The sequence below is a fragment of the Hyperolius riggenbachi genome, chromosome 1 (assembly GCF_040937935.1).
Source record: "Hyperolius riggenbachi isolate aHypRig1 chromosome 1, aHypRig1.pri, whole genome shotgun sequence".
Taxonomy (NCBI): Eukaryota; Metazoa; Chordata; class Amphibia; order Anura; family Hyperoliidae; genus Hyperolius; species Hyperolius riggenbachi.
The window spans coordinates 100,535,942-100,559,290 of NC_090646.1; the positions used below are offsets into that span (position 1 = coordinate 100,535,942).

Sequence of the window (23,349 nt, forward strand, 5' to 3'; positions counted from 1 at the left end):
TCTGCCCCCTGCAGCTGATCGGTGCCCTTGCAGCTCCGCTTCGATGCTCCTGGACCCGCCGGCGACGACTTCCGATGTCGCCGTCTCCAGCCGACAGGCATGGGAACGCGAGTGATTCTTCGCGTTCCCAGCCACAATAGCACCCCTAGGCTACTATTGCGGCAAGAAGGCCGCAATAGTAGCCTAGGGGGCGCTATTGTGGCTGGGAATGCAATTTTTTACCACACTTAAGTATCCCTTTAATAACATTTCTAGCGTTATCACCATGGTGATGAGGCATGTAGTATTCAGGAAACATTTTACCTCAGGCAAACCTAAAAGGTGGGTACATACGTCAGATAAAAGTCTTTGGAAAATGAAAGATCACAGACCAATTTTACCCCCTTTCAAGTAGTATGAGAGCCATACCTACACAGTCTATTCAATGGAGCTGAACTCCCCATCAGATAAAAATCTTTGCAAGATGCTGCACACAAAGCTGCTGTACACACACAACAGATCAGTATCTGCAAAAGATCAGTATCTGCAAAAGATCTGTTCCTGCAAAATGCATTCATAGTCTATGACATCTGCAGATCCCATACACACCTTGTTTAATGGACATTCATCTGCAGATCAGACAATTATCTGCCAATCTGAAGATCCAACCGGGTGGATCGGATCTACAGATAATTGTACGTTAAACAAGGTGTGTACGCGATCTGCAGATATCATAGACTATGAATGCATTTTGCAGGAACTGATCTTTTGCAGATACTGATCTGTTGCGTGTGTACAGCAGCTTTGTGTGCAGCATCTTGCAAAGATTTTTATCTGATGGGAAGTTCAGCTCCATAGAATAGACTGTGTAGAGTATGGCTCTCATACTACATGGAAGGGGGTAAAATTGGTCTGCTATCTTTCATTTTCCAAAGACTTTTATCTGACATGTGTATGCGCCCTAACTCTTCTGTCTTTAAGTTTACTCTTCAATCCTTAAAAGAACTCCAGAATTCTAAAGTTAAAGAGGAACTGAAGTAAGAGTTATACGGAGGCTGCCATATTTATTTCCTTTTAATTAATACCAGTTGCCTGGCAGCCCTGCTGGTCTATTTCTCTGCAGTAGTATCTGAATAACACCAGAAACAAGCATGCAGCTAGTCTTGTCAGATTTTACTTTAAAGTCTGAAACACCTGATCTGCTGCATGCTTGTTCAGGGGCTATGGCTAATAGTATTAGAGGCAGAGGATCAGCAGGGCTGCCAGGCAACTGGTATTGCTTAAAAGGAAATAAATATGGCAGCCTTCATATACCTCTCTCTTCAGTTCCCCTTTAAAGACAGGCTGTTAATTAACTGCGTGTGAAAATAACTACAGAGGAGGTAACTAAGGCTACTTGCACACTAAGACGTTGCTTTAGGTGCCACGTTAAGGTCGCATAACGTACACCTAACGCGACGCCTGGTGCTCTTCGTTGTGGACGTCAGAGTGAGCCGCGTTGAGCAGCTCACTCTAGCGTCAGTGATGCCGTGATGCGCACTCTTGTGCGCATGCGGCATCACGTGGTCCCGCCGGCCAATCACCGCACAGAGCGGCCGCTCCTGGAAGTAAACACTGCACCTCACCACGTGCAGTGAATATTAATTAGCCATGTGCCTGGCCGCTCTCCGCTCCTCCCCAACATGACTGCGCATGTGCAGACAGTCTAACGCGGCTTAAGCCGCTCTAACGCCGTAGCATGCTGCACTTCCTTAAGAACGTGCAGCGTTACATGTAACGCAACGTGGGCTGTGTGAACAGCCCACTTGCGTTACATTGCTGTGCGTTGGGGGAGCGTTACAGGCTGCACTAACGTGCGCCTGTAACGTCTTAGTGTATAAGCAGCCTTAAGGAATGAATAGATAATATAAAACTCTCTCCCTGTGTGGAGGTAAGTTTTCTCTTGCCTTATCTCCAGCATGATCTTAGTGAATTGAGGCCATTGTCTCTGAAGCTTTAACAAGGAACTTATGGTTACTTTTGAGGATATCATAGAAATGTGACTTTGCACAGTCTCTACACTCAGCAGTGGCTGGATAGAGTACTGGTTAAGGGCTCTGTAAGAAGTCCTTGGGAAAGTCTTTCTCACATTGAAGGGTGCCCCCTTAAGAATGCCCTTAGTGGCTTCAGCTCGAGTGCTTTGAGACCAACAGGAGAAAAGCACTATGCAAATGTCATTATTAAGTACAATCCTGTAGCGCCAAAGGGAGAAGAACCATTGACTCAGTTCTATATCAAGACATTGCTTGTATATGAAGTCAAAATTTCCCAAAACATTTTGCTTGCATTGCAAAGCGCTCTTTAACCAAGCTAACTTTCATTCCAAGGTTTTACTGTATATTTAAACAGTTACAAAGTAGGTTGAATGCTTTACGGTCTCTAATCAGTGGCAGCCTATTAAGTTTCCAAGAGTTAGAAAAAGGTAAAAAGTTCATGTATTTTATCTCTCCCTGCCCTCAGAAGTTGTATTCTACCAGGAAAACTTTTATGGCTGTACTTTGTTTATTCGTGATATTAATTATATTCCCAACAAGGTACCAACTTGACAGAAGCTGTCACTTCCATGCCCGGTAATTAACTCTTTCAGACAGCAAAATAAAGCAAGTAAAAATAGCCTGGTTACTAATATGGACAAAACAGTAAGAGTAGCGCAAACGAGGAGAAGTTGCCGCTATGAGGTAGTGGGAGGCTTTGATCCCGGAGTAGTAGGGTAATGTAATTTCAAAAAATACTTCAGCGCATTGAAGATCACTGTAGTAGAGATACTCAGATCACCTTAAAAGGTGCCCATACACTCGTCAGATTGGCAGCAGATAGATAAGAAATGCATCTGATGATCTGATGCGTTTTTAGAACATTTTTTTACCAGGATAGAATTCCAATAGATTTCAGTTTGAAATCTATTGAAATTCGATCTGATGGCATTTTTTTGCCATCAGATTTCCATTAAGGCCAATGCAAACTGATAAGCAATCTCATCAGATCTACCTAAATTTTCCACCCTGTCAGTTCGATGGAAATCCATCGAAATCGAACGAAATCGGCCATCGATCGGTCGATTGGCCAACCGATTTGCAAACGATCAATCGATCGTTCGGGATCGATCGGTCGGCCAGAAAATCGGCTGAGTGTATGGGCCCCTTAAGACTTCAGTGTGAAATGATGTAAAAATACATCACCTTTTGTTCTGGAGACACAACGCATACAGGGTCAGACATGCGCTGATAAGTTACTAATATGTTTTGTACTGTACATATACCTGTTTATCTAATGTGACATATCGCTTCGGTTTCACTTTAAAAACACATTGACAGGATTGTACAGCAGAAGGAGATGGCAGCGCTTCCAAACGCTGCACCTGAATTGACTACCTGCACAAGTATGCAGAGCTCAAATAACGGGCAGATTACACACCTTGCATTCAAAACAGGTAAAGGAGGGCATTAGCTTCAGCATAAGTTGTGCACAAATTATCCCTACTAGACTCTCCCACGGCAGTGACGGGCCCCCACGGGAGAGAACCTAACCACTAGTCTAACAGTGAAGCACATCAAATAGTGAAGCATGTTCAAACAGTGAAAATTATCCAAAGGGATAAAACCTCAAACTAATGAAACAGTGAAGCATATTCAACAGATAAGCATATCCAACAGTGAACCCTAGCTAGTCTAAAATTAAAAAAAACATAATCCTTACCTGGTGCAGCTAGCCAAAAATAGTATACACATTTGTTCAAAAGACATCAAGCAATGGGCAGCGCTCACAGGCTGCAAGTGAAGTGAAAGCTCCAGAGATATGCCCAGCCCCTTGGGGCTAAATACACACCTTGAATATAAGTCAGATGCAAATTATGTGCGAACACTAATCTAAATTCTAAAATTTGAATGACGCCCATGGAGGCAGCTAGCCTGAAGTATACTTAAGTTTTGTACAGCAGAAGGAGATGGCAGCGCTTCCAAACAGACGCTGCACCTGAAGTTACTACCTGCACAAGTATGCAGAGTTCGAATAACGGGCAGATTACACACCTTTCATTCAAAACAGGTACAGTAAAGGAGGCTGGGCATATCTCTGGAGCTTTTTCACTTGCAGCCTGTGAGCGCTGCCCATTGCTTGCTGCACATTGACAGGATGGTTTACATTAAGCTGACCTTTTGTTCATGGTGTTGTCAAACCTATTAAAAAATGCTACAGTTGTGCTTTATTGCTGCTTGCATATACACTGAGGTGTCTTGCCGGTTTACAGTCCCTTAAAAATTTTACACTTACAGCACTCTACGGCCTTCTAAATCCCACCCACTCTGCCATATGCGGTCTGCCATACTTTGTGCAGTCTCTCTGGCCTGCTGGCAATAAAATGGTTAACTTGCATCGGCAATCCTCTTTTTCCATGCAATGTGCTGCAAACTCGCATCTAAATGGTTCCTTTGCACTCTGAACTGAAACATCTTGAATGCTCAAACTGTATTTTTATGGCTGTCTAGGGACACTAAATTTTAGTGGTCTATTAAATGCCAGCAATTTCATGCTGCCTTGCATAAGACAGCATTCACATATTAGAACTTGGTGGTTACATTGCTATGTTATACCTTTTTAACACATATGAGATTAGCTATTTCCATTAAGAACGTTATGCTTTGTTTCTTATAAATAACCTTTATTTTTTTGCATGGAAAATGATGTAGGTATTATTGTAAAAGAAAAAGTATTAAGGGGGAAGGCTGAATGACTTTATTGTGCAAGAAAGTTATTAACTTAGTCCAATATTCCATAGTCACCGCAGCATATTAATGGTAAAACGCTACAACTGTGTGTGTAAATTACAGTTTTAAATTTATTTTATTTTTGAACTGAACTGAAGGCACATACAATCGCCATTTGTAAAAAAATAAATACCATATATCACCGCACATAAGCTGACTTTTGGAGACATCCCCCCCCCCCCCCCCCCAAAAAACAATCAAAAAATTGTGTATGGGGGCGTCTGCTTATCCACGGACGATCGGACGATATACTGCAGTTGATGTGTGCTGGAGCCCTCATACTCCTGAGCAGGCGTTGGAGTGCACTGAAGCATGTATATCTATCAGAACTAGTATGGTTGAGGTGAGCCAACGTGAAAGTCCATAGGGAACATTTCTCCAATCACGGCATCTACAACTTAAAGCATTCTCATTGGTCGAATAGTGTGGGTGTATTACTACACTGCAAAGAACAAGAATGATTAGGTCTCTACCTGGATTTCAGCAATTATAGCTTTTCTTTATTTAAAATAAAGAAAAGCTTTAGTTTCTGTAAAATAAAGAAAAGCTGTAATTGCTGAAATCCAGGTAGAGACCCGGTCATTCTTGACCTTTGCACTGTATCCCTACACCCTTGGTAGATCCAGGTGTGGACTGGTTGACTCCCTGGTACAGTTATGAGCAGCTTGGCTACCCTCTCTGTCTGTATTATTACTGCAACCTATCTGAAACCTAGCAGCTCGAAAGGGTACTGTCCACCCAATGATGTTTGCAGAATTTCCCTATGGACTTTCATGTTGGCTTTTCTCAACTAGCATCTATCTATTTATTAATCCTTTTTCCATCATAAAGTTTTTTTATTGAAGAAAATATAACAGAACAAGCAACATGAATATACAAAGTATATATGCATAGTATACAGTAACAGTGGTAATGTCCTTGGTACCAAAAGGGGCACTTGGTATCTATTTACTAATCCTCATTCCGGCTTGCATACTTGCGTCTACCTGGCAAATTCTGAATTGGCCACTAGAGCTTCAGGTTCACTGACCGTGAATCTGGAACTCTAGCAGCCAGTTCAGAAGCTGCCAAGATGGAGGGACCAGAGCAGAAGCAAGGACTGGTTGATAGCCATGCTGCAGCTCACACCTACACACATTCTGCAACCACCGGCACATTCAAACACACGCGCTGTATAAGAAGACTACGGCAACACATTCAGGAAGGGGGTGGGGGTGGGGGGAGGTCAGCCCTTTGGCTTTTGACTTAAAGGTGGGTATTTGGGGGACTTATGCTCGGATGGGCCTGTGCATGGGTATGTACAGAAATTTCAACAACAACAACAAAAAACATGATAGACATGATAAGATAGGCTGCAGCAGTTTTCCTGTGTTGTCTATCTCCTACAAACTGTAAAAAGAGAAGTAATTTGATCCAGGCATGCAGACAGCAGGGGAGGGAGGGGCAGGGGAGGTAACCAGGCTGAAGAGGTGTGCACAATGCTTTCAGCTTGAGGAGGAATAAGGAAGTGCTACTTACAGATATAAGTGTGAGTTTGTTCTATCTAATATGGTGTACCAGATGTAAACTTTATATGGTCATCTAACTGTACACAACGCCTAGATTGGCTGGAGGTGGTCTTTATTGTAAAAGTTTTCACTGCATCCCCACAATTATGGTTTCTATATTACATTACCCAGTTGACCTGTGCTCCCCATCACTTATACAGATCTAGCCTGGTAGTCTAGTGGTCCTCACACTTCCCTGGTAGTCTACAGTGGTTCTCCAAAAGTTTCTCTGGTGCTTTTGGAGTTCCCCATATGTTTCGCTCATGCTAGGGGTTCTTCATATGTTTCCCTGGTACTCTAGTGGCCCCCATACGTTTCCCTGTTGTATAGGAGGTCCTCTATACATTTCTCTGGTGCCTAGTGGTACCCTATAGGTTTCCCTGGTGTCTTGTGGTCTCCGCAGGCTTCCCTGTTGTCTAGTTTTACCTTATATATTCTTGGTGTCTAGTGGGTCCAGGCTTGATGATGTTATCAAGCTGGGACCCAACACTAGAAGCATTGCGACGCTGGATGCCATCCTGAGCGGAGGGGAATAACAATCATCAGGGGAATGAGGAGAGGTAAGAGCTATTCCTCCTCTGTACCTGCCTTAAAGGAAAACTGACCAAAGCGGGATAAGGAAGCAGCCATATTTATTTATTTTTAAACAATGCAAAGTGCCTGGTTGTGCTGCTGATCCTCTGCTTCTAGTACTTTAAATCATAGACCCTGAACAAGAATGCAGATCAAAATGTTTAAATGTTTGACTGCATTTGCTGCATGCCTGTTTCAGGTGTGTGATTCAGACACTACTGATTCATGAAAGATCAGCAGGATGCAAGGGAACTGGTATTATTTAACCTCCTTGCCGGTTATCCCGAGCTCAGCTCGGGGTAACCTGCGTAGGAGGATTTCTCAGGCCCCGCTGGGCCGATTTAAACATTTTTTTTTTACTGCACGCAGCTAGCACTTTGCTAGCTGCGTGCAGTTTCCGATTGCCGCCGATTCGCCGAGCCCTGGGCTTGCTACATGATTTTTTAAAAAAAGTGTTGCGCTGCCCCCTTGCCACCAGAATTGTAACGGCAAGGGGGTTAAATGGAAATAAATAGGCCAGCCTCTATATCCCTCTCAGGTCACTTGTTCTTTAAGCGATCAGTGCCAATTGTAGTGATCACTTTGATTAGAAGCCAGTTGACATAGCTCCTGATCTGTGTGAAAGGAGGTCAGCTGAATCTCCATGTGAAGTGCACATGATCGTGGTGGGAGTGTGTGGACATGGCCTAGTGAAATCTATGCTCTGACAGAGATTGTAGGACAAAAACATTTGAAGACTTAAAATAGGCTGTGTGTGAAACTGGTTAAATTAGATGGAATTGGCACAAACCAGGCAATGACTGCCTTGTGTCAGTTATTACTTTAATAAACACGATTTACTAAACAAAGTTTAAAAATATAACATGATATCCACCCCCACAGACACACTTGTTAACATGTTAATATCTGATTGCTACGGTGGTGGCTGCTATGGGTTACCACTGGCATTAGCGGCCAAATGATCACACTTTATCTCTCACCAATCAAAGATCATACAGTATTCAGCAGCCTTGAGATTTATTGCATGAGTCCGCAATACACGTACATCAGCTCCAAATAGCTGAGTCAAGCGAATACCATCCTACCTATAAACCAGGGCTGTGGAGTCGGTACAAAAATCTTTGGACTCCAACTTTTCAGTTTATGAAACCCCCGACTCTAGGTACCCAAAATTGCTCCGACTCTGACTCCTCAACTCCACAGCCCTGCTATAAACTATATAAAACTCTCCAGCCGAACAAGAGTTAAGCAGGCACACCCCACTATAGATGGGCTGTGGGTGTGTGAGAGCGGTCCATCAAATTAGGAGCTTTCTATTGGCTTTGACAATGTGATCAACAGCCTCTCCTACTATGCAGAATTGGAAATCCAAGCTATATTTTGGGTCCTTCTGTATTTTATGGAAATCTATGTCGAGTTGCTGGTGCCTGGGGTCTGTACAGCGTAGTAAATAAGAACCTTCGCTGACCTTCCTTCCAGCAAGCACGATGTGCACTAAAATCATCAGAATTATTGCTCTAGAATCGGTCTTAAAAGGAACTGTAAGCCATACAATCTCAGGAAAAAAACATATATAAGTAGATAAATACTTGCTCTGCTTACATAACATGTATTGCACTGCCCACGTTTTGATTTTAGTTACTTTTCTACAGTAAAAAAGAAAAAATCTTAAGTATTTCCTATTTTAAGTGTGGCTATTTTGAAGCCAATCCTGATGTCATTTACTCCCTCTGCCTGACTGTGTATGCATTGCCCACCCTTCACTATAGAAAGTGCATTGTCTCAGCATGAGAAACATTGGTCAATAAGAGAGGAACAGAGATGTGAGAGGGGAAAACAGGAGGGAAAGAGGCTTCAGCCAAATAGGCTGCATTAGTTAAGTCTGAGGGGAAGTAGAGAAGCAAAAAAAAAAAAAAAAACAAAAAAAAAAAAAAAAAAAAAAAAAAAAAAAAAGGACAACCCAGCATGCCCTGCAACTTCCTTTGTGCGTACTAAATTTTGTGTGTACCAAATAAGAGTTAGGTCAACTGGGGAATGATCATTTATCAACAAGAAAAGGAATAGTGATTTTACTTTTGGATTGCCTGGTTAGCATCCTTATTACTTGTTTACCAGATAAAAATAAAGAGTTGATTTTGGGTTTTATGCCCGACAGTTACACTTTAAGGGAGAACTCTGTATATAGTCTTCTGCTGAAACAGTGGTTCTTAAAGTAGATGAGGATTTTACATTGCAAGAACCAAGCAGATTCCTACAGATGGATTAGTGGGATTCTAATTCAGAGTTGATGCAAATTGTATGAAAATATATGCACCTTGGAAATGGATCAGTCTCGAATACAGGAGCTGCTGTGTTTGGTCAATTTCAATGCTGAATTTACATAAAATCTGCATCAGCTCAGAATTAGCACGTCATAGACTGCATCTAGTTAGAATGCTATAAAAAGTCATACTGCTTTATTTTCTCTTTTTTACATAGCTGGAAACAATAATGACGTTTTTTTTTGTAATTCATTACTGTGGGGCTTTAATAAATCTACAGTGCAGCAGCCGAAGAGCTTAAAGAGACTGTAACAAATTTTTCAGCCTTAGTTCTTCTATCCTATAAGTTCCTATGCCTGTTCTAATCTGCTCTGGCTTACTGCAATTTTTCCTAACTGCACTGTCTCTGTAATAAATCAATGTATCTTTCCTCTGTCCTGTTTGTCGGGCTAAGGCTTGATTGTGTGGAATGTGCAGGGCTGCTTGTGATTGGTAGAAGCGATACACACCCTCTGCAGGCCCCCTGCACACTCTGAATGACTCACACACTATGCTTAGCTGAGCCTATTAGAAGCTGGTTAGTTTGTTTGTAAACACTGCCTAAAACTGTTAATTACAAGCCAGGATTGCAGCAGAGAGTGGCAGAAACAGCACAGAGGGGCACAGGAGAAAATAATGAATAGAATGGTATGCTTTTTATTGTAAGAATATTAGAGTACAGATTCTCTTTAATAAGCTTTAAATAAAATAATTATAAGATGCGAGTATTAGAATCAAAATTTGAAACGCTATTAATTGCTCTGGCGTCTATATAAAGCTGTAAATCAGGTTCCCTGGCCCTTTGATTATTTTAGAAGTACATAAATCAGTCAGAAATAATACCAGTCGTTTGTTTTTGTAAAGTCAAGTTTCACCATTAATCCTGGGCATAAGATGGTACCGAACCCGCAAACCAGAAAGAAAAAAAATCCTACCTGGCAACGTTATCCTCTTCAGAAAGAAGTCCAGTCCTACTGTTTGTTTGTACTGTTTTCCGAATGATTCCTGGGCAAACCGCATGGCCAGCGAGGTCTAAAAAGAAAACGTGTGAAATGTGTGTGTTTAAACAGTTTGGTCTGGCAGGAGACAAAAATTGGTACTTGCGATTTTATAACGGCCTTTAACTAAACCTAATAAGTCATGAAGAAGAAGCAGGAGTAGCGTTACAATTAGTATCTGTGTCCGTCATCCCAGCCCTCAGCTGCCCGGCCAAGCCAGTCTGTGAGCTCTCACTAGGACTGACTGCAATAAAGAAAAAACAAATGCATAGTAGGACTAAATGTCTCTTTCTGGGGACTCTAACAGCCACTATGAAAAATTAAAACTACCTATACTAAAACGAAAGTAAAAACATTATTAATGGTATCATTTTTTTTAAACTTGCAAAAGATCTCCATGATCTCTAGCTCTAAAACATGACCTGCATATTGGTTTTCTTGCTGTATATGGCTAATAGCCCTAAGTATACAGTAGGTACACACACATGAACTATAATAATAAGAGGAAAAAAAATAAAAAAAAAATGATCATGCGATTTTCTATGTACCGGGCTTATAGAAGGATGACACAAGGCAGGTGATTTTGATACATTGTGCTTAGGGTAGTGAAAATGTACAAAATCTTTGTTTTATGAATCATGGTGCTACATAAAAAACACACACAAGCGCTGCATTCCCAATACGACTGATTACGTTTCTATTTCAAATTCTATAAGCACTGGTTAAATATCTACTGGGTAAGTAATAGGGATCACACTAATCTAGTGCTTTATCTGATTAACCAAAGCTTAAAGGCAGACCTTGAAACCCTTGCTTTCTTTTAAGTGGCACACTGATAGGGCCAGTGCACACCAAAAACCTCTTGCAGATCCACAAAAACGCTAGAGGTTTTTGAAGCAGATTTTTAGAGCGATTCTAGGCATGTTTAGAGAGGTTTCTCTAAACATGCCTAGCGTTTTTTGGAGCGTTTTTGTGTTGCAGATTTCATATATTGTTACAGTAAAGCTATTATTGAACAGCTACTGTGACAAAAATGCCTAAAAAACCGCTCTGATGTAGAGTGGTTTTCCACTTTCCTATAGTTTACATTGAGGCAGAAACGCCTCAGAAATCTAAGCCCACCGAGTTTGCGTTTGTGGAAAAAACGAACCGCTCTGGTGTGCACCAACGCACTAAAATACATTACCCATGCGGTTAGTGGTTTAACGCATAAATTTTTACACATTTAACCACTAACGCGTAAAAATTGTATGTGTTAATGTTCCTGCACCCGCGTGAATGCGTAAAAAAATGTACGCAATGCGGTGCGCCGACCCCGAGGTCAGCAAAAACTAAACTAGCTGACGGAGGGGGACCAGAGAAGCAGTAAGTGACTATGAGAGCACAGGATGGCTGCATGGGGCTGGTAAAAGCCCCAGGTAAGTGAAACTCTTTTTTTTTTTTTGCCTGATAACTCCTTTAACGTCAATGGTGAATCAAGCGGCAAAAAACGGTCGAACCGTGATCGGACATGCCGGAAATGATCTATTTAACCATCTAAATGGCTCAGAATCGAGCCGTGTATTCCCAGCACCCGTCTGCGTGACGGTTTCACACAGCCACCACAGCGCAGAGTGCCTGACCTGCAAGTGCACCAGCTCTTCCCCTATGGGACCAGCTCCCTCTGGGTAGCTATACCATAGTCCTCCCTTCCACATTTCCATGGCCAGTGACACTGCACAAGTGTGCCCCACCAGCAAGGACACCACCCTCGCCGTTCCACAGGTGAGGCTGTATATACCAGGCTACAAGGGGCACTGGGCGCATAGTCACCTGTGCCGCACTACTATCTATCCCCTCCTCTTCACCTCTCTGCTTTATTACTCCGCACATTCCACCACCACCTATCCCCAAACCGGGAGGACTACAAGTACCAGCCAGCTTAGAGACCACACTTGGAAGCACCAAGGCGAAGTTATCCTGCGACCGAAAAGAGACAGCAGGCGAAGGCTACACTGTATCCAGAGCCTATGTCCCTGGCCTACAAAGGAACAAAAGCGCTAACACTGACCAACCCATACGGGCGAGTCAGCAACTTATAGAGGTGAGAATATTCCACGGAGAGGCTTGTCGTCTATATTGTTTTGAAATTGAGTGCGCTCTTCCCCTTTTGTCTTGTCCCTACCACATCCCTGTCTACACAGATATTCTACTAACCACAGTGAGTGGTCATCATAGAGCTGCACCACGCCACCATCATACAAGTGTTGTCTCTACAACTCCACACCACCGACCCAGATCGCTCCTCCTGTACACATACCGTAGGAGTAAATATATACCACTCAGTATATAGGATCATCCACCTTAAAACATAATAGCGACTGTTGACTGTCTAAAGCCTAGTACACACTAGCAATTTTGATAGGCCAATCATTGGTCAATTTTACCACCTCCATGTAGTATGACCATTTACCTATATAATCTGCATAGAATTGAAAATCTGTTTGGCCCTCATACTACATGGAGGTGGTAAAATTGACCAATCATTGGGCAATCAAAATTGCTAGTGTGTACTAGCCTTAAGGCAGGGGTTTTGATGGCTACATCTGGCTCACAGACAAATCAGTAGAGATTGATTCACTAAGCTACACTGCTCAAGCAGCACAGCTTAGTGTGGCAGCAGGAGAACATTTTTCAAAGTAGGCGCGCTACTGGTGTAGCGTGTACTACTAACTTACCTGCGCGCCCCCCAAACTAACGGCCGGTCCATTTGTACTTGTATTTACTATGCAACATATTGTATGGATCTCACTGAATTACATTTTAAAATATGTGGCGTTTATGGCTCTTTCAGCCACAAAGGTTCCTGACCCCTGTTCTAAGGGCTGGTGCACACCAGAGCGGTTCTGGAGGGTTTTTTAAACCGCTTACAGGGGGAAAACCGCTTGGCTAATGAAAGTGAATGGGATGGTGCACACCAGAGCGGTTTGTTTTTTTCCACAAGCGCAAACTCGGGGACTGCAGCATTTTTTAGATTTCTGAGGCTGGTCTGCCTCAATGTTAAATATAGGAAAAGCTCAAACCGCTCTGAAAAATGCTAGATCAGAACAGAGACCCCTGCTCTGGTCCAGTCTCTTCCTTCAGTTGGGCCAGTTATGCTATACGGTGCATGCGCAGCCCTGGCCACACACCCCTATCGCCGGGAATGTTCTGCGCCTGCACAGTACTAACTGTACACATGCTAGATTTTTGGTAACAGAGACAGATTATCCAACAGGCAGCCTAGGAAGGTGCATAGGGGCCTGGTGGATGTCAAGGAGCCTGGCTGCCATCATCTCTGAGCATCTGTCTCCCACCTCAGATAACCAAAAAGGCCAGATTCAAAGCAAGGCGAGTCAGTGCTGCTACTTTGCCTAGGGCCTCATTTAACCTTAATTCATCCACACCTACTTGGCAGATACAATGCCAACTCTAGCTTGTGTACTAAGCTTTAGAACAACTGTCTGGCATCCCCCTTATAGTAACACTGTCAGTTAATAAATGTTAAAGAGGAACTCCAGTGAACATTTTACTGTTGGCAGGTGATGCAGCTGCTGCATGGTTTTTGGCAGTTGGAAACCGCTGTAAACAGCTATTTCCCACAATGCAACAGGGTTCACAGATAGAAAACTGCCAAAAGTTCGATCTTTTCTTGTGGGAGGGGTTTCACCACAATATCAGTCATACAGCGCCCCCTGATGGTCTGTTTGTGAAAAGGAATAGATTTCTCATGTAAAAGGGGGTATCAGCTACTGATTGGGATAAAGTTCAATTTTTGGTCGGAGTTTCTCTTTCACATACACCTGAAGCAAGAGGTATATGGAGGCTGCCACATTCAGTTCCTTTTAAACAATACCTGTTGCCTGGCAGCCCTGCTGATCTCTTTGGATGCAGTAATGTCTGAATCCAAGCACATGCCTAATCCAGTCAGACTTTAGTCGCAGTCCCTGATCTGCTGCATGCTTTTTCGGGGTCTAAAGCTGCTTTGTTTAAAAAGGAAACAAAGATGTCAGCCTCCATATCTCTCTCAGTTCAGGTGTGTTAAAAAGCAATAAGTTCAAAGGTAGGAGCAGAAGATTCACATATAGTACAAGGTTCTCCCCTGAAACTAATTTAAACAATTGGGGAGAAACTTCAGCTTAGTAGTCAAAAGGCAAGTGTGGACAACAGTGGGTGGAGCCACCTGCAACATATCTAGTGAGCCAAAATTCCAGCGTCCCCATTTATGTAGCAAATAGGTCCTGTGCTTCCCATACTTTGCTACAGTTAAAGTGAATGTTTACCACTTTAAAAATCAAAAAGACAGATACTCACCTAAGGAGAGGGAAGGCTTGGTCCTAATGAGCCTTCCCTCTCCTCTCCCGGTGCCCGGTCCCGCGCAGGATCCCCCGTAGCAGTATTCGATCAGTTCGGTCAAATACTGCCACTTCCGCAGCCGAAGGGAGCTTTCGGAAGCCTTCGGGAGCACTCGGGCTCCCGAAGACGGGCCGCTCCATACTATGCATGCGCGAGCGCCCTCTATGACGCACTCGCGCGTGCGTAGTATGGAGCAGCCCGTCTTCGGAAGCCCGAGTGCTCCCGAGGACCTCCGAAGTCCCTGCGGCGGCGGACGCGAACGGGGGAGCCAGCGCAGCACCGAGGGCACCGGGAGAGGAGAGGGAAGGCTCATTAGGACCGAGCCTTCCCTCTCCTTAGGTGAGTATCTGACTTTTTTATTTTAAAATTGGTAACCATTGGCTTTAATGCTTTTCGAGGCATGTCATAACTTTCCAGTGCCTCAGCACCTCCATATCGTCTTCCTGTCTCCCCAGTGGGACCCACCTGTGCAGTGCTGACCATAGACAAAGCCTTGGGCCACCTGTGGCAACTGACATATTGGGGCTACATTGGGACAGTTTCTGGACAAGAAGATCAACCAGATGTAACAAAATGGGACTGGGGCAGACACTGTAGTAATCTCTTGTATCCTGTCCAATTATTGAAGGTGGGATTGTCAGCCATAAAATCAAATTCCATTTCCCCACTGTGGTACTTTTCCGTTAGCCGGGTGCATCCACGAGGTGGCGATAAAACTCCACCAGAATTACATCTTTCCCTACTATCCATGGCGGCCTGGAGGGGGAATAGTAATTATCGCCACCTAGTGGATGCGCCCAGCTAACAGAAAAGTACCCCCACTATTTTTTTGTTTATTTACCTGGCCCTGCATTGCAAACATTCCAATCTAATCAGAAAGGTTTCTGCTGTAATGAATCTCATCTCAGTCAGCCTGGCTTTTTTTGGTACGTTTCTGACGAGAAGGAAGCTTGTAATCACCTCTCCCACATTCCTGCTCCTCCCTGATTGGCTGAGGGCAGCTCAGTGAGCTGCTGAAATACAATCTATGCTGAGCTCACGTGTTTACAAAGAAAGATAGATATGACAGTGCAGTTTCTAAGAGAAAATAAAAAACTATAGTGTGAGGCGTTCACATGAGGTAATAAGTTCACATTAAATCGGGATTGTGAGCCACAAGATCAAATTCCATTTACCTACTGCTCTGTGCTTATTATGTAGCTTGAATCCTGACCCTGCATTGCAAACTAATCAGAAATGTTTCTGTTGTAATAAATCTTAACTCAGTCAGTCTGGCTCTATTTGGTACATTGCTGACGAGAAGGAAGTTTGTCATCTCTCCTCCCACATTCCTGCTCCTCACTGATTGGCTGAGGGCACTTCAGTGTGACACGAAGCTGAGAAGGTAGAAGCTGCTGAAATATGATCTATGCTGTGCTCACATGTGTTTACAAAGCAAGCTAGATGTGACAGTGCAGTTTCTAGGAGAAAAAGTAAGGGAGGAAACAACACCAGGATTGGCTTCAGTCAGAGTAAAACAAAAATGGAAAATGCCAGGAACAGTTTTCTCTTTATTTTATAACATTCACTGAAATAAAAATGTGGACAGTACAATACATATACACAGACTGGTGACAGCGCTCATGGATGCATCCGTTTGCAAACCTACAAAGGCAATGCAAAGCCCCTCTGGACTAAATACACGTCCTGAATGCAAAGCAGATGCAAATTGTGTGCTAATTCTAATCTAAAGCTTTGTAGAGTAATTGTGGCTCAGTGAATGCAGCTAGCCACTAGTATACACACATTCAATTCATACAGCAAAAGGAATGGCAGCGCTTTCAAAAACTCATACCTGAATGTTTTAATAGCACAAGATGTGCAGAGCTCCAATAACTACTGGACTAAAATACACACCAACACTCATTGCAGGCACAAAAAGTGGGAGAACATGACTTCAGTAAGGGGTGAGCCTATACCTGAATTCATTATCTGCCATAATGTGCAGAGCTCCAATAACTACTGGACTAAAATACACTAAAATTGTGCCTGCAATGAGTGTTGGTGTGTATTTTAGTCCAGTAGTTATTGGAGCTCTGCACCTCTTATGCTATTAAAACATTCAGGTATGAGTTTTTGAAAGCCATGCCTTTTGCAGTACAATACATATGTTATGTAAGTAGAACAAGTATTTATCTGCTTTTATATGTTTGTTTTTTCTGGGATAGTATGGCTGTCCCTCCAGCGTAAAAAAAATCCACAGATTTCTGAAAGGCAGAACATTTTTTATTTTTGCCTGACCAGTATTTTGGACAAAATGACTGTACACTGTTTCACCCACCTGCATTCAAAGCAAAGGAAGTCCCGCCCATTCAATTCAAGCATAACATTCTGATTGGCACGTCTATTTGGATTTAAAAGTCACAATATATGGAATGTTTTTCCAGGCAGAAAAACCAATGCTCTTTTTTTGTATTTTTTTACTTTCATAATATTGGTCTTTTTATAAAATGATATGTATTCCCACAGCATTGGATTAGGGGAGCAGAGTTACGAGTCTCTGAGCTTAAGTCTGCCTTATCCGCGGTTTTAATTAAACCACAAATCAGATCGCAAATGGTTGCCTTTGCTCATATAATATGAAATTTGCAGGATTAAATTGTAGGAAACCATAGTTATCATCCATTAGAGGATCGTAAAACTACCAGAGTCTTTGACGATGATTAACAGTGGGTAAAAGGGCAAAACTTCCACTTCTTCATTAACAAACAGAGCGTGACCAAGTTGTGATTTTATGGCCAATGTTTTACAACTGGATGGATATCCTCGAGCTGTACATGTGGCTCGATTTATAAAAGCGGAAATCAATACTTTGGCTTTTCCACGAGACGTACGTCTCAGTTGCGCATCCCTGCCCATTTATAAAGCTGCTATAAATTTCCCTTAGGCCACGTTCACATGAAACGCGGATGGCCGTGCGTTCGGAATGCAACACGTATGAACGGACGCCATCCGCGTTTCTATGCGTTGTGTAGCTGATCCCATTCACTGAAATGAATGGGTTAGCAATGCGCTTTGTTAAAAAATGCGTGCAGCATGTGTTCCCGGACCGCACGCAGTGTGCGCATCAGACAGTGCAGTCTATGCACTGTCTGATGTCGTGCATGTCTGCCTTCTGCACGCGTTGCCCAAATCCGGACACTTCAGCTAATTCGTTTTCTAGATATATATTTTAACACATTATACTTTGTTGGTCATTTTTAGCCAAACTGTGAGCATCATGTGAATTTACCTCGTATTACAACACTGTTGTGCATAAAAGGTTTTGTAAAAATAATTGCTGATTTAGAAGATCAAATGAAGGTTTCCTTTCTTAAAACATAAGGTTTGTAAGGGATTTTCACCTGCCTCTGGATGGTGATGGCTATGTAAGGGTGCAGGCTAGTGTTGTATTTGCTGGTTAAACTAGATGGACATATGTATTTTCTCAACACAAATAACTGAGTAACTTTGTAACATATCAAAAGCGGTGACTGAACTGGGCTCATCATTTCTTGTTCTCTAAAGCAGGGCTTCCCAATCCTGACCTCAACACTAAGGCCTAGTGCACACCGGAGCGGTTCTGCTGCGGTTTGCGATCCGCTTGCGGGTGCGGATCCGCTAGGGTAATGTATTTCAATGGGCTGGTGCACACCAGAGCGGGAGGCGTTTTGCAGAAACGCATACTCTCGGGCTGCTGCAGATTTTGGATTGCGGATGCGTTTCTGCCTCAATGTTAAGTATAGGAAAAACGCAAACCGCTCTGAAAAACGGCACTTCAGAGCGGTTTGCCAGGCGTTTTTTGTTACAGTAGCTGTTCAGTAACAGCTTTACTGTAACAATACATAAAATCTACTACACCAAAACCGCTACACAAAACCGCAAAACGCTAGCTGAAACGCTACAGAAAAAAGAAAAAGCGTTTCAAAATCTGCTAGCATTTTGCGGATCTGCTAGCGGTTTTTGGTGTGCACCAGGCCTAAGGGCCTTTTCCACTAGAGTGAACGCTAGCGATTGCTGAATCGCAAAAGTGCAGGAAACCTCCGGCGATTGCGTTCACGATTTTGCTATGCACTGTACTGCATAGCAAAATCGCGGCAAAGATCGCTCCGTGGCGCGATCGCGTTTGACAAAAAAACTAATTGCGGTAGTGGAAATTGCCTACCGCGATTCCCTTGTTAATGTGCAAACCGTATCGATAAAAAAAAATAAATAAATAGCTAGCGGTTTGTGATTTTGCGATTCAGCATCGCAAATGCCGCTAGTGAAAAAAGGGCCTTTAGGCTGCTTTCACAGTAAGAGGTTACAGGTGCACGTTAGTGCAGCCTGTAACGCAGCCCACCGCACAGCAATGATTAATCAATGGGCTGTTCACAGTGCCCACGTTGCGTTACATTGTAACGCTGCACGTTCTAGGAAAGTGCTGCAGGCTGTGCGTTATGCTCTAAAGCGCACAGTCTAAGCCGTGTTAGACTGTGCGCACATGCTCAGTAGTGTTGGAGGAGGAGGTCTTCCCTCCTCCTCCTCGGCCAGGCACATGGCTAATTAATATTCACTGCACGGTGTGAAGTGCAGTGTTTACTTCCTGGTGCGCCGTTCTGTGCGGTGATTGGTTGGCGGGACCAAGAGTACGCATCGCGGCATCACGGACGCCAGAGTGAACTGCACAACGCAGCTCACTCTGACGTCCACATCCAAGAGCACCAGGCGTTGCGTTAGGGGCACGTTATGCGACCATAACGTCCCCTAAAACGCAACGTCTTGGTGTGAAAGTAGCCACACACCATACAATTTTTTAAATATCTGTTCAATTTAAGAATTGCAATCAATTTTTCTGACCGATTGTAACATTTCAAAAATATGACCAATGTACCACACACGTATGTTCAATTTTCCCCCAATTATGATAAAAATGATTGGAAACTGACAAAATTGCTACGTTGTGTTAATTAATAACCTGACAATCCAACACACACCATACAATCAATACAAAGATTGAAGAAAAATATCTGGCATTCCAGATCGATTAAAATCAAAGAAAATGGGAAATCCAATCGGACGGGGGAAAAAAAAAAAAAAAACGCTTTTGATTTTTTCGGGAGATCTGATAGTTTATCGAATTACCGTAAAAATCGGATCATTTTATTGTATCTTGTGTGGCCACCTTAAAGAGACTCCGTAACAAAAATTGCATCCTGTTTTTTTATCATCCTACAAGTTCCAAAAGCTATTCTAATCTGTTATGGCTTACTGCAGCACGTTCTACTAACACCATCTCTGTAATAAATCAATGTATCTTTCCCCTGTCAGGCCTGGAACCCACTGAAAACCGCAAACGCAAAAACGCAACCGCTAGCGTTTTGTCTGAGCGGTTTGCAAGCGGATTCATGCGCGTTTTTGGTCGTGTTTTGCAACATTGTATTTTTTTCCCCAGCGGGTGCCTAGCGTTTTGCGTTTTTATCCTGATTGGTCCTGTGAATTATTTTTCATTTTGTTACAGTGTGCTGAACCGCAAAACGCTAGCAAAACCGCTCAGTTTAGGTTTTGCTGAGCGTTTCCGCTAGCGGTTCAATACTTTACATTGAAGCGCTAACGCTCCCAAAATGCTGCAGGTCCTGCGTTTGCGTTTCTGAGAAACGCAAACGCTCCTGTGGAAGTTGCCCCATCCATTAACATTAGCCCAGCATTTTGGCAAACTGCTAGCGTATCGCAGTGCTGCCAAAAGCACTCCTGTGGGTTCCAGCCCTTAGGCCTGGAACCCACTGAAAACAGCAAACGCAAAACGCTACCGCTAGAGTTTTGTCTGAGCGGTTTGCAAGCGGATTCATGCGCGTTTGCGGTCGCGTTTTGCAACATTGTATTTTTTTGCTCAGCGGTTGTGTAGCGTTTTGCGTTTTTATCCTGATTGGTCCTGTGAATTATTTTTAATTTTGTTACAGTGTGCTGAACCGCAAAACGCTAGCAAAACCGCTCAGTTTAAGTTTTGCTGAGCGTTTCTGCTAGCGTTTCAATACTTTACATTGAAGCGCTAACGCTCCCAAAATGCTGCATGTCCTGCGTTTGCGTTTCTGGGAAACGCAAACGCTCCTGTGGAAGTTGCCCCATCCATTAACATCAGCTGAGCGTTTTGGCAAAACGCTAGCGTATCGCAGCGCTGCCAAAATGCTCAAAAAAACGCTCTTGTGGGTTCCAGCCCTTAGACTTGTCGGCCTGTGTCTGGAAGGCTGCCAAGTTCTTCAGTGTTGTGGTTCTGCTATGAACTCCCCCTTCCAGGCCCCTCTATGCACACTGCCTGTGTATTATTTAGATTAGGGCAGCTTCTCTCTTCTCTCTTATCTTTTACAAGCTGGATAAATCGTCCTCTGAGCTGGCTGGGCTGTCACATACTGAGGAGTTACAGACAAGTGCATAGCTGTTTGCAGGAAGAAAAGAGCAGCCTGAAACTTCAGTGCATGAGAGATGCAGGGGGAAAGAAACACACAAATGATCTCTTGAGATTCAAAAGGAAGGGTGTATACAGCCTGCTTGTGTATGAATGTATTTTCTATGTGTGGACATACTGTACATCAACCTACTTCCTGTTTTGGTGGCTATTTTGTTTGTTTATAAACACACTTTTTAAAACAGTTTTTAACCACTTTTATTGCGGCGGGGAGCGGCGAAATTGTGACAGAGGGTAATAGGAGATGTCCCCTAACGCACTGGTATGTTTACTTTTGTGCGATTTTAACAATACAGATTCTCTTTAAGGGCTTGTTCCCATTCAGGGCGTTTTCGGCCTTTCAAGTGCAGGCGTTTTTCAAAATTGCAATAAATCTCTATGAGAAGGTTCATATCAGTGCATTTTGTCCGCTTTGCGCCCCGCTTTAGGGTGATTTTGGTCTAATGGAAGGTATAGGAAGAGCGCTAAACGCTCACAAAACCGCTTTGTGCGGCGATTGCATTTACGATTTTAAGAATAAATACATTGTATTTATTCTTTTCCGGGTCAAAGCGTTCACTTCCTGACTTGCACCAGGAGGCACTGAAAAAAAATCGTGCACAAATGCAGATGTGAACAAAGCTTGTGGCTTGGTGCACAGCTTTTAGAGGTTTCAAAAGCTCTTCCCAATGTAATGCTATGGGGTTTTTTACAAAACCTCATTGCTCCAGTGTGCACAGACACATAGGATAACATTAGCAGCAGATTTAAAAACTCAAAACGCTCAGAAAAACTCCTCTGGTGTGCACCAGGCCTAACAGTGCATGTTTTGAGGAAATCCATATGGGTAGATAATCAGCTCTGCTGAGACACTAATTACCCCCACCTGTGAATGTTTGTGTGGTTTTTCTGTGGTTTTCTGCAAAAAACTGTCAGAGGTACTCAGGGCCGGGCCGAGGCATAGGCTGGAGAGGCTCCAGCCTCAGGGCGCAGTGTAGGAGGGGCGCACAATTCATTCAGCTGTCATTCCTAATTGTGTATGAAGCAGAAAGAAATAAGAAAAGGGAATACATAGCAGTGACTGCAAGGCAGATAACTAGATACTAAGGTGTTGGGGAGGTTGTGGGCCCTGTGGCCCTCTTAGTCTAATAGCAATAGTCCCTGCTCTGGTGGTACTTGAGGACAGAGTTGGGAAGCCCCGCTCTAATGAGGTCATGCAGGAGTGGATGTTGCACACTCTCACGTGGCATCACTATATAGATGACATCCTAAAAATTTGGACAGGAAGTGAATCCAATTTAAAGAAGGTAAAAAAAAAAAAAAAAAAGTTTTGAACTCAAATGTTAACCTCTATTCTACTTTTAGATACTCTGACCAAGATCACCTTCCTGGATTTACGAATTTCAAAATGGAAGGATGAGACAATACAAACTACTCTCTACCGTAAAGAAACGGCCTGTAATACTTTATTCCGTTCAAATAGTTCTCACCCTGAGTTCATTAAGATAAATATACATGTGGGACAATATTTAACTTCCTCCCGTCTAACGCTGATTGGCGTCAGGAGGGTGGCAGCCCCAGGACTGCCTAACGGCGTCAAGTCCTGGGGCGGGTTTTGCAGGAGATCGCGCGCGCATCTTCGCTTGAATGACAGAGCTCCGCTCTGTCATCAGTCTACCAGCGGTGATTGCCGCTAGGAAACTGTTAGACAGCGAATCCGCCGTCTATTAACATTGTACAGCGCTGCGATCAATGGCAGCGCTGTACTGGGGACAGCAGTGTCAATCAGCTGTCCCCTGGAGAGGCTCAGAGAGCGATCGGATCTCATAGGCTAATGCCTATGTGAGCTGATTACTAGGATTGGCTGGCGGGGGAGGGAGGGCTGATTAAAAAGAAAAAATGGAAAAAAAAAAGTGGTTAAGATTAAAATAGATATGTACGAGTGATGAGGAATTAGAGAAAAGCAAAGGAATTATATATAAGACTCTGGGAACGTGGTTACAGCGCAAAAAAAAGAAAGAAGGGAGCTTACAAAAGAGACAAACAGGGATTTAGGGCTGGTGCACACCGAGCGGCTTTTTGGGCGTTTTCAGATCCGCTTGCGGCTGCGGATCTGCTTGGTCAATGTATCTCAATGGGGTGGTGCACACCAGAGCGGCAGGCGTTTTGCAGAAACGAAAAATGCCTGGGTGAGGCATTTTTTGGATTTCGGATGCGTTTCTGCCTCAATGTTAAGTATAGGAAAAACGCAAACCGCTCTGAAAAACGGCACTTCAGAGCGGTTTTGCAGGCGTTTTTGTTACAGAAGCTGTTCAGTAACAGCTTTACTGTAAACAA

General features: G+C 43.4%; 1 protein-coding gene across 4 annotated transcripts in view; it reads right to left on the reverse strand.

Annotated features, from left to right (window-relative positions):
- The window catches only part of RAB28 (RAB28, member RAS oncogene family), a 216,558-nt gene that overhangs the window by 175,294 nt on the left and 17,915 nt on the right, over window positions 1–23,349 (reverse strand). For all 4 annotated transcript variants that reach the window (XR_011030525.1, XR_011030528.1, XM_068277535.1 and 1 more), the window contains exon 2: window positions 10,137–10,233. Coding sequence is in view for 2 of the 4 variants with exons in the window: in XM_068277535.1 (XP_068133636.1) it covers window positions 10,137–10,233 (97 nt within the window). In the remaining 2 variants the exon portion in view is untranslated. The remainder of the gene's footprint in view (window positions 1–10,136; window positions 10,234–23,349) is intronic.